This window comes from Artemia franciscana, chromosome 13, assembly GCF_032884065.1.
Source record: "Artemia franciscana chromosome 13, ASM3288406v1, whole genome shotgun sequence".
Taxonomy (NCBI): domain Eukaryota; kingdom Metazoa; phylum Arthropoda; class Branchiopoda; order Anostraca; family Artemiidae; genus Artemia; species Artemia franciscana.
This window is the reverse complement of record NC_088875.1, coordinates 23168605-23181483: the sequence shown is the minus strand read 5'-3', so window position 1 is coordinate 23181483 and position 12879 is coordinate 23168605. Positions and strand designations below refer to the sequence as shown.

Sequence of the window (12879 nt, the reverse complement as noted above, 5' to 3'; positions counted from 1 at the left end):
GCTTGTCTTTAAGCATAATCACCAACACATACGCAAGCGCACCAGCACATGTATGATTTTTTTATATGCATATTAAATAAAGTTAGAGTCTTTTATTTTATCTTTGGACAGAACAAAAAAGGAAAAAAACCGATAACATATTCCAGTTAGAAATGTGGGACTTTTCAAAGCTATCTTATAACCAAGACAGTAGCTTTAAGCTACATATACTAACAAATTTTACTGTTAAAAATTCCAGAAAACTTGTCTTGGGACGATTCCATTACTTTATGTTCAGATAAAGACAATCGGTGGTCAACACACGCACAGTTAAAACCCATTTCCTCACGGGGCGCCAATTCACAAGAATGTAGGGGGGGGGAATATTCTTTCGGTCTTTTTTTATTGAAGATACAGAAAAGTATTCTCTAACTCTAGCAGGGGAGCAATTGTCCTTTCACCCACCAATTGGCACCAATGCCCTTCCTATGGAAAGTCTTAAAACAAGTTAGACTACAAGAGAATTAGCATATTCTTGTTTAAAACATACTTTTATATAATTAGCCTTTCTCCTTTTCCTATGGGATAATCTTATCATTTCAGTTAAATGGTTTGAACTAGGAGTATTGATACTAGACAAGTAATATCAGTTGAACTTGAATTAATCTCTTATAATTAAGCATCCTGGGTACGAAGCACTTAATAAAGACCGATGTGGCATCTATGCATCTTTTTTTCTACATTTTCAAAAAAATAGAAACCATTCTACTTCCCACTGAGATAATATTCTAATCAAAAAATGAATCAGCTGAAATATTCAAATTTTCTTTGTTTGTTTCGAAGCACAACTCGATTAAACCGATGGTAATTTGGAACCAAATTTACTCACCCATCAAACCTGTTTTCGAAACATAATATATTCTTCAATTCTCGCATATTAAACAAGTAATTATGACGCGGAAATTAGAACAAGGAAATGAACTTGATTTCGAATTTACAATTTAAATTCTTAAAATAAAGATTGAAATAAAGCAAGGCGTATAGCGGTTTCAGCTATAAATAGTAACTTGCAGCTAAAAATAACGTACAATATACGAAACCTGTACAAAAAAAGAAATGATAACAAAAAAGGCTATAGAAACAACTAGTAGTCACACGTATACATTTTATTTAAAACTACCAAAAGGAGCCAACCATTCTAAATCATAATGACCACCAAAAATTTCCCAAAACTGCGAGGTCAAATACAGGTCATGCCGTTGCATTTAAAGTCTGAAAAACTGCATATATATTGCATTTATACTTGTTTTTCAAGGAAATTTACAGCCCCCAACTCACCTTCAACATGGAGAATCACATTTTTGTATGGGAAGCAACAATGTTTCTTTTTTCTGCTTTTTCCCGGGAGTGATCATATCGAATCAATGGTCGTATAATGTTGGGAGAAGGTTCATTTGAAAAAAAAATCATCATAAGAAGTGCTCTTATATAATTTTTCAAAGAAAATTGCAAACCCCTTCAACAAAGGAGAATCACATTTTTGCATGAGAAGCACAGATGTTTCAAAGGAAACTCTATGGTAACTACTGGGTTTTTTAAGGTCTAAAACCTAAAACACTACGTTTTGAGCATTAGCCTCCAATCTTTAAATCAAAAACTTGACAAACAACAGCAAAGTAACGTTTTCCACCCATTTTCAGTAAGTAATTAAGTTTATTTATAACCCACAATAGTACATAAATTAACGCGGAGTAAAGGCAAAAAAAAACTATATACATGCAAGGAACAAAAAATATAATAGCCTGCAAGGAAATATAAACAAAAGTACAACATAAACAACATAGCTATGTCCACTGTAGCTACAACATGGCTATGAACAAATCGGGGAAATACAACCGAGAGGATCAAAGCCTTACAATGCCTTTCTTCTAGAAAACTTCGAAAATCAACCCTTAACTGGTAGGGTGTGTAACTTAGACTCTAACAAAACTCTGAGAATGTGTGCCTCCTATACCGTTAGGAGCAAACGACTGTTTTCTCATCTATTGTCCGGAAAGCTGGCGTTGTTGAAGCACGCAATTAGTGGAATGGCTGGCACCAAAGGCCGAGGAGGAAATAGTGTCCTGGGATTATTTTGACCCCTAACATTAACGTTTCAAAAAAGGAAAGCGAAGATTTGGTTGTAGAATAAATATGAGACCTTTTTCATCTCTTCTTTCAGGATTTCAGTGTCGAAGAGTGATTCATATGGATAACTTATATTTTCTTTTGCCTTTAAAAAAAAATGGACACCTAACCTATAAAGTGCCTTACAGAGAAAGACACTATTCAGATGCTTGAAGACGACGACGAGATATCAGTGGATCCAACACTCGAAATGACCATGATTACAGACGGTCCAGGGACCAGAAGGAAAACCTTGTTACTGATGAAATTTCATCGTCAAAAGAAAGCGCAAGTGAGTCCAAGGAAACTACCGTTACTTAATAATACGTATAATACTATCTGATGAACATCCTTCACCAGCTCCAGGTCAACCAGATTTCGACAATTTGCCTCTTTCTCAGAAAACCGAAAAATTGACCGATAAGGGTTTGCCGTTGAGACGTGACAGGACAACAAAGTGGTGCATAAGTTCCCGATCCCCACGCAAAACCACAATTAAAGATATCATCAGTGAACGAGCTGGCCCCAAAGCACCAGCACACACAGGTCAACCTTTGCAAACAGAAACTGCGTGAGGTCTCCTTTTTTCTAAAAACATCATTAGTACATTGAGACCTGTCTTCGCTTTGATGGTCCATTGACCCGAATAGAAAGAAGAATACGACTTGCACCAACATTTGATACATAGGCCTACGAGCAGTTTGTCGGAAACAGCAGCCAACTTTACTCTTCTGCAGACATCGTCACTATCAACGAGATGCTTATCGGGTTTAGAGGCAGATTTCGGTTCCGTAAGTACATTCAATCAAAACCTAACAAATATGGTATGAAAATGCAATGCCTAGCAGACTCCCATACTTTCTATCTCTGTGATACATTCATATACTGTAAAAAAAAAAAGAAAAGTTGCTTTTATCCGAGCATTTTTCGGTGCCAACTAGACGAGACTTGCAAGGAAGGGAGTTCACGTTTTGGCTTCAGAAATGATAAAATAGTGGTTTCATACACAAACAAAACTCGCAAGCAAGGGAGTTCACTTTTTGCCTTAAAAAGTGATAAAACAATGGTTTCATAAGTGCCAAAGAAAAGCAAGGTTGCCGTGTTGATATTATCTATGCATCACATATTTAGAGTTGACGAAAATACAGGAAAACCTAAATTATTTAGTTTTACAGCTCAAAATAGAGAAGAGTTGACAGTTTGGACCAGAAATGTGCAAACAAAACCACAAGCCCTACACCACGTCGGTGGTCAATGGCAGTGTTTTTGGTCTACTAGATGTTGCTAGTGTACATGTTTCTGTGCTTGTAAATGAAATCAACATTCCCCGCCGTGAGGCCTTCATAAGCTTGCGTATGGCTTTGATCCAGCTAAGACCATGGGATCTTTGAACAAAGCTCTGCCACAAGAACTTCGTCGGCTTTCCTCCCAGACAGCTGGAATCCTCTTCGCAGCCAGCCAGAGCAAAGGGGGGCAGCAATGGCCAGCCAAGCGTGCTCAGCGTGGTATCAGGGAGTCGTTTTAACCCCACTCTACCTTACATGGTACACAAAACACCCTACCAGTTAAAAGTTAGCGATTTGTTAATTCCCAGAGACAACTATACATTTAAAGGGTAGCTACAGCTTCTTAAGATTCTTGGTATTTCATATTTTAAGCTTTTTCCTGATTTTTCACCTCAAGTCTCATTTATTGGCTTTGGCCCCCGCTACCACCGAAAACTGCATAACTGCATTTGGTAGTATTCCCATTAAAAATAGAATTTCTCGATTTTTGCTAATTTTTCTTAGACATCTAACGTCCTGTAGGTTTCCATTTAGTTAATTCTCTTTTTTTACTTACAAAAGGTTTTTGCTTTAACGAAAAGATAGAAAGTGAACGTTTGTTAATCTTGATATCCTGGTTAAAACAAGGAATGAATGAAATAATAGTAATCATCTAATCGTGGTTTTCACTTAGACCGCGTATGTACAATTCGGCAAGATCCACGGAAGATACTTTTGCACATTTTTAAGTCATATCGAGGAATCCCTCCCCCCCACCAAAAAAGTTGGTAATTAAAGTAGGATTAAAAAGCATGTTCCAAATTATTCTTAAAGCGACATGAATATTAGTAGTGTATATGTTACATAACTTTCATTGCGAATTGTCTACTTTTTTTTAGTGAAGTTCCCAAAATTGAATTTTGGAAAAAAAAAATCGCATTTGGTTCACTCTGAATCTTATTCATAACCAATAGAAAAGTAACATTTGATATTCACATAATATGAAAGGTGTTGATGATGTTATAACACAGAACGGGAATTACATTTTTACGATATTACAGTTAGGAAAAAAGTAAACATTGAATATTCATCAATCAAAACATTATATATTAAGCACAATTAATTAAAATTTCAAGCACAATCAAAATCAAAATATTAAGCACAAGCTTTTCCAAAAAGAGTAGTTTTTTTTATTATTTCCTTGTTTCCGAATATAGTATCTTTTTTGCCATAAATATAAATATTTTCTACAGATTTCTTGATGAGCCTTTTACACTCAATTGAATTGCAACAGTGGTTTTGCACTACTCATGCCCCATTTTTCGCATTTTGGCTTATGTAAGCTTGTCTATTTTGGCTTATTATCTAAAATGTGGCATCGAAAATTTGCCCACAAATACTGAGTGGAATAGAAAAAGTATGACCGTATTCTTAAGTTCAGCAAAAACAGGAACGTGCAAACTTAACTCCAATTGTTATAGAAAATTATGGAAAAAGAAAAAAAAATTAAGACACCCGAAATTCCAGGGAATACAAAAACAAATACATGAAGTAATACAGGGAATATAAAGACAAAAAACAGAATTAAAAACCCGGGAGTGATGGATAAAATTCTCCGAGTTATGGAAAGAATATCGGACTTCAGTGATATAGCATCAAGGGAGTCGGTCTTGGATGTCAAATCCTAAGCGTCAACGAGTTTAAAGAGATTCAGCGATGCTGTAACAGGTGTACATCCCCGTACTAATTTCAATTGTCCTGTCCGATATATCACTCCAAAACGTGCACGATGTGCTGGTCCTCACATCTCCAACAGAGTTGTCACTATAGTGTGCAAACTGTAAAGATGGCCACATTTCATAAGGCTTTACATGTCCAAAACTAAATGCTTCTATCAGTTGTAATCATCGACAACAAATTAAATGTCCGAGACTTATCCCGTAGTGTCTTTTAAATTGACAAGCCCTGACGCCGACAATATTATCAGAGCTTGGACAATTTCAAAGACCATATTGCCTTTCCTTGACAATAAACAAAAGTTCAAATAGAGATATTGATGCTTTCAATAGACAGTGATATATTTCACAAAAATACTAGATATTTCGGTCACATATGCAGTGGCCGTCATCAGTAGAAATACTAAACTAAAACAATTAAAAGCAATGATTTATACACAAAATAAAATAAACTACATATTCTTTAATAGTCTTATTCTTTGCAAAGCAAAAAGGGAAGCAAGTCTCTTTGACCTTATTGGATCCGGTTCATCAGAACTGAATGAACTAAAACTTGGACAGAGATTCATCGCATTAGGTGAATAGAACTTTATCTGATTTTAATAAATTATCATAAATACAGTTCAAACCAAAATCACCCGTGTCTCTATTTAAAGCTATACTCTTATTCTCAATTCCAAGAATTTCGCAAATTTTTTTCTTTAAATCCCGGTCCCTTGAAGTCAAAGAGACATTATCGAACAAAATAAAATAGTCTGGAAAATTAAAAATATGTCTCGAAAGGGTTGAAGTGAAATTTGTCAGGCTCAGAATTTTGTTTAAAGTAGATGAAATAGAGTCTTTATTCTGAAGTGAACTCGTTTCCTAATTCTGGTTAGTACGTCCCACATATGAGCTACCGCAAGTACATGGATCTGAGAGACCCCACTTCGTTTCCCAAATGAAGTTAATTCCTTCCCAAAATTTAGAAAACTACCCAAAGTATTACTACTCTTTAATTGGAAATTTATTCTAGTTCTTCGCTTTCGAGCTTTGACATCTTATCAATGTACACAAATATCGATGTAGAAGCAGTAGTGGAAAATATGGAAACAATTGCGTTTGCTTCATATTTTTAAAACATAACTTTTGGGGCTGGTATATGGATGACATAATTTCAGTATGGAATTATGGGGAGGAGAAATTAAAATGGTTTTTGGAACATCCTAATTGTGGGGGGGGATTTAAAAATTACTGTTGAATTAGAAGAGGATGGAAAACTTCTTTTTCCTGATGTTCTTTTTTTACAAACGAAAATAGTCTAGATTCTAAATTTTACAGGAAACCGACTAATAACAAGAGATTTTTGTCGTTTTGCTCCGGTCACGCTCGCCAAGTAAAAATTGGTTTGCTCATTTCTTTAAGTGACCGGATCTCTAATATTTGCTCTCCGAAATTTTTTCAGGAGAACTTGTCTTTTCTAAGAAAAATACTAATAAGTAGTATGTATCCAGAGTGGTTAATTAACCAGACTTTTTCAAAAAGAAGAAAAAAGTTTCTAGAGATTTCTAAGAAAGTCTTGGAGACAAACCAAGAAAAGGATGAAATTGTTCCTTACCATATGTACCCGGGCTAAGAGAAAAACTTAAAAGGATTTTACAAAGTAGTATTCTAAGGATAGCTTCAAAGAGTAGTAATACTTTCAGTAGTTTTCTAAATTCTGGGAAGGATCTAACTTTATTGGAACAACATGTCTATCAGATCCCATGTACTTGTGGAAGCTCATATGTAGAACATACTAACCAGAATTTGGATACGAGATTACTACAGCACAAAGACTCTATTTCTTTGGCTTTAAAGCAAAATTCTAAGCCCGAAGATTTCACTCCAGCCCTTTCGGAACATATTTTTTAATCTTCCAGATCATGTATTTTCTTCGATTTCTAGGGACCGGGGTTAAAAGCAAAATATTTGTAAAACTCTTGAAATTAAGAAAATTTTATTAAAGAATATAGCGTTAAATAGGGACACGGGTGAAAATTGGTTGGAATTCTATTTACGGTAAATTATTAAAATTAGATAGAGCAAAGTTCAATTCACATAATGCGATTAACCAAATTTTAATTTCATCCAATGCTAATGAACCGGACCCAATAAGGTCAAAGAGACTCGCTTCCGTTTTTCCTTTGGAAAGAATAAGATTATTAAACAATATGCAGTTTATTACATTTTGTATATAAATTACTGCTTTTAATTGTTTTAGTTTAGTATTACTACTGATGACGACCACTACATATGTTACCAAAATATAGTATTTTTGTGAAATTTATTACTGTCTATTAAAAGGATTTTTATCCTTATTTGAACTTTTTTTTTATCGCCATGGAAAGGCAGCGTGATTTTTAAAATTATCTAAACTCTGATGATATTGACGGCGTCATTGCTTATCATTTAAAAGTAAATTGCCCACATTTGTTTTTCCATCTACAGTCGCTTTTCTAAATGTGCCATTGTTGTTCCCTAGTTCCCAAGAGCTTCTTGTGCAGAGACATTACTTTCGTTCTTAAACAAGGTAAGACGCCAGTGGAACTTTCTTTTTACAGGCCTTGCCTGTAATCTTAATATAAACTTCGAATCAGTTAGGCTTTCAGTTCACTGTTGGATGTCAGCACGCTCACCCCGCTCTCGCTAAGCTTCTCAAAAATGTTTTGGCTAAAAAATATATTTTCCATATTTGTGCTCTTGATTTTTCCAAGGCTTTCAATAGTATAATTCACAGCCAAACTCTCCGTTTTCCATCATATCTTCGAACTAAAAGTAATTGTGCCCTGTCCACTCCTCACGGTACTTTTCGTCGAGGCATACTCAATGTGGAATTATATCTTGAAGTATTTTCAAATTTTGTATTTCTGAAATACTTGAAAATATTTCTCCTATGTGTTTTATTGAGTTGAGTGAAAACCTTGCCCATGTTGAAAACATTCGTCTACTAAGTCGATCCAAAAATTGGTCTGTCGCATATGGTTCATAAGGATCCTTTTGCTATTAATAAAATTGATCTTTCCTTAACATTACTAAATGCAAGTATCTTTTTTTCAGTGCTTCTTTCTCTACTAGACCTTTAAGTTCACCAAATCTCTCAACCCTAATGTTGGTTCGATTAGGTGGTTGGTTATTACACTACCAAAAACTCTTAAGGGACTTCGGTTGCGTGCTGTCCGTGATGCTAAGGCGAAAACCCAGACTGGCTACTCTAGAATTGTAGCCAACTGGGGTAAGTATAATCGTGTTGTCATCGATAAGCTTTATTCTTCTTTTTCTAACCATTCGGTTCTTTACCTCTCTGGCCTTTACTCAACTTTCAAGAAAAAATACTTCCAAAATTCAATCTCTCCCTATTCTGGTTATTGCAAATTTCTTTCTCCTTGATATCAGAATCGAAAAATAATAAGAAATTTTCACCTGCCCAATATCATTGACAGACTGACTGATTTAAACAATAAGCTGTCTTCAACGGCGTATCGGCGCTAGTCGCCTTATCTTGATTTGACCCGTATGCTCTATTAGTGTTATTTTTAGGGGATAGGGGGTGTTAAGATTTTCGTTGTTGTGATTATTGTTTTTCTAAATACTCCACTATTTATCTTTTTGATATATGTGGGATATAAATAAATATTATTGTATTATTACATTTGAAATGTGTATTACGAGCAATATAAAACGTTTATGACGCACCAACATTGCTTAAAAGCGTAATAGCGGTAAACAAAATAAAAAGCCTACATACTTGGTGACTGTGACGGTGGACCAGGTGTAGATTGAGTCCCATAATAACCAGGCCCGCCAGGAGGACCAGGAGGGTTTGTTGAAGCACCAGTAGGCGGGTGTGGTGGGACTTGAGCCTCGGGATTTGGGGGTGCTGATGCTGATCCTGGTACTGAATGCGGAGGCTAGAAGAAACATTGAAATAAAGCTAACAGTTTAAAAATACATTAAGTAAGTGTACATTAGAAAAATAATACTGAGCCTCTTACTAGTTCTGGCACTCCTATTGAATTATTTAAACTAATTGTGCATACTTATTTACATTCTAGGATTATTTAAGGTTCAATTGAGCCATTTCTCTTTTTTTTCCTTTTTGTATGTAAATCAGGGGTGTATCCAGTATTTTTGTATAGGGAGAGAGAGGAGGGCAAAAAACTTTAAAGAACGCATTACAAATTTGTTAATATGTACTTGTTACATTTATACAAGTCAGAAACGATTTCGGAGGGGGGAAGGAGGTTCCAACCCTCAAACCCCTCTCCCCTGGATATGGACTCGGTGTGTATACAAAGATATCTAGAAAAACTGAAATAGATAAAAATAAAACAAGATAATGTGAAAAGAAGAAGCAAATTTATTTTTCATGATCTTAAACAGCGTTAAAAGTAACTCCACGTTTCTAAAAACTAGCATATGTTGGAGGAACTCAGAAAATTAAAAACAAAAAACTAGCTTGGGTTAGACCCCAGCTAGTGGGTTAACTCTCCCCTCTGTTCCAGCTTACAATTTTTGTTTTAAACTAATACTAAACTGAAATGATAAAAGTTAGAAAGAAGTACCGTAGAATGGGGTTACTTTGAACGCTAGGGGTAACTTTGAACAAAATTAGTAACGAACAATGAGCGCTCTCTTGCAGACAATAGTGGAATTATTCGATCGTACTTGTTACTAGATTATTGATGGATGGCATCTTAATCACTTGGTAACATTGCATTCAGATTAACATGAAATATTAGCTTTTTATTTTTAAAAGAATTTGAGCTATCTAAAATTGTCAAGAAGTGCTAAAAGTAAGAAACCCTTTTCTTACTTATATAAACTAAACTGGGTCTTTTAATCTTACATTTTTCTATAGCCAAGGAGCCGAATGGTTAGGTTTTTAAGTCAGGTCATTTCCTTATTCTATGGATTCAAGATGGCAGCACTGTAACATATTACCCGCGAATATTTTGTTTTTCCGAAGTAATTTCGAACATATGTTCGAAGTTACCCTTATCTAACTTTAATGTTCTTTACTGGCCAATTGTTTAACTTTGAATTGAATTGAGGTTTACTCTGTTGTTTAGACTTTCAGGAAACCCATTTCATTCTATTGATCCTTAGGAAGGCGCAAATCAAGTTCATCTCTTTAGCTGTCGTTAAAATTTTCCACCCTTTCCTACTTCCTTCAGACCTACTTTTCTTTCCTTTTTTTTGGGGGGAAGGGGCATTAGACAATCAATAGAAGAAACAAAGAATTATAAAGTTACTTATAGTGTAAAATATGAAAAAGAAAAGTACGATTTGCCCTAAAAAAAAATATGAAAAATTAATTTAAGGCAGTTTAATTTGGGTCCTTTGTAATTTAATTTGATAAATTTAAAATATGATATTTTTTAAAATATTATTTTCAGATAAGGCTCATGCCTTCTGTTTTACCGCTAAAGAGATTGATTTATCAGGCCGTGGTTTATCACGCAATTTAGAAGAGCGAATAAAGGGCAAGTGAAATTATTTACAGGCACCCAAAATGGAAACAAAATTATAGAAACAATTTAATCCTCGGAACTGACCCTATCAGTGACAATGCTCAACCGTTGCCTGTTGTAAAGACCACAAGCCTTCATTGTACTTTTTGTAAAGACCACAAGCCTTCATTGTACTTTTTTTTTCAGTCACTTATTAGAGAAGCGACGATCGTAAAAACTGCGGATGAGAATCATTTGATTGGAAATTCTTATGGATTTGTTTTATGTATTTTTTGCTTTATTATTTATTCGTTTTAAATTGATTCTTGATCAATAATTCTTACAGATGTCCAGAACATATACGAAACCAGTGAATGAAAGAAAGTATGCCAGTTATGACAAGGATGTGATGGGGAAAAGCTCTGGGGGAAATAAAGAAAGGAGACCTAACAATGAGAAAGGCTTCGTGGAAATACGGGATTCCTTTGGGTACTCTTTTACCGCCGAATGAACAAGGAGCACAATAAAAAGGTGGGTAGACCAAATGTATTGACAGGGCTTGAAGAAGAAGCTATCGTCTCCCATTTGCTTACATGTGCTGAGTGGAGGTTTCCTGTTGACCGCTTCGAGCTGAAAATCATAGTCAAAAGTTATCTTACATCAGTTGGAAAAACAGCAAATTGCTTTAGGAACAATATGACTGGACAGGACTTGTATTGATTCTTTTCTGAATCGACATCGTTCAAAGCTTCGGTTGAGAACCGTAGCGAACTAAACAGCTTCTATTTCATCTGAAATGTTGAAGGAGTACTATGACAATTTAGAGGTGACTATTCAGGATGTGCCTTTCTCAAATATTTAGAATTACGATGAGACTAACTTAACAAACTACTCTGGGAAAAAGAAATTGACTGTAAAAAAAAAGGTGCCAAATACCCCTCCATAAAAATGAATGAAACAAAGGGAGCAATGTCCCTGACGATATATAGAAATGTAGAATACGAACTGCTTCCACCATTTGTGTGCTACAAATCTAAGGTATGTTTCGCTCTTGGCGTACAGGAGGCTCTAAAGGAGCTAGGTATTCTGCATCTACGTCAGGATGGTTTGAGAGTGAAATTTTTGAAATGGTTTGTCACTGGCACTCCCCCGCCTAAAGAAAAGAGCAGGGGTGAAAGTTTTGTGGGTTGACAGCCTCATTTCCCACTTTTCTGCTAAAGTACTGAAAATCTGCAGAGAAAACGACATTCGCTTTGTATGCCCTCCACCAAACGCAACAGATATACTGCAACCTCTTGATGTTGCATTTTTTGCTCCAATGAAAAGAACTTGGAGGAAAATACTTGATGATTACAAAATAGATAACCCAAAAGATACTTCAGTGAGAAAAAGACAAATTCCCCAAGCTTCTGAGGGTACTACTGGAGAGTCTATTATCAAATAGAAAGAAAAATCTATAGAATGGCTTTGCGAAGTGTTTATCACGTTCCACAGTTATTTAAGACCATCCACTTAACACCCAGCAAACTCCACACGAGGTTATGGACAACGCCAGCAAAGTTTTACTAGATGTCCTGCAAGTCCGCAGATTTGGAAAATCTGCAAGGAATATCAAGCGCAAACGTCTTAGCATCATAACAAGGGAAAGCATTCGGGACGCAGAAGATTCAATTTGTGAATCTGTTATGATTGATGCATCTGGGTGCGAGAGTGAGTCTGAAATTGAAGTGGATGAGTTGACGAGCGCTGGCCCTTCTAATCTATCAAGCAAGACAGCAGCCAATACGGGTTCAAATTATCTACCAAAAACCGTGGATGGACGATGGTTCATTACAAAGTTCTTCGTGGGTCGTATTTATAAGCATTTTGTAGTGTAAGAGGTTGATGCTCTTTCTTTTGACGGCTTGCTAAACGTGATATGCTTGCGAAAAAAGAAGGATGGATCCTTCTATTTTCCCAGGGTGAAAGACTCAGCATCCATCCCTCTCGATCAGGTAGTGGAAGATCTTCTAGTCCCTCGACTCACTCACAGAGGACAATTTTCATTTGATTATGGGTTTGGTTATCTGATGCTTCACTAATTTGACTTTTTTTTGCATGTCTATTTTAGAGATAATGTTTTAGTTCTCTCGATAAACGAGTTTTTTTTTACTTTAAGCTTGATGCCACATGCCTTCAAACTCCTCCAACTCTTGTTAATGTTACCCGTCAAATTTTTTAGAGTTCAAAGTTAAACATCTCGTGAGGTAACTTTGAACACCT

General features: G+C 35.6%; 1 protein-coding gene across 1 annotated transcript in view; it reads right to left on the bottom strand.

Annotated features, from left to right (window-relative positions):
- LOC136034679 (basic salivary proline-rich protein 2-like) overlaps positions 1-12879 on the bottom strand; it is a 51900-nt gene that overhangs the window by 26355 nt on the left and 12666 nt on the right. The window contains exon 4 of the mRNA XM_065716001.1: positions 8913-9075. Within this exon, the coding sequence (XP_065572073.1) occupies positions 8913-9075 (163 nt within the window). The remainder of the gene's footprint in view (positions 1-8912; positions 9076-12879) is intronic.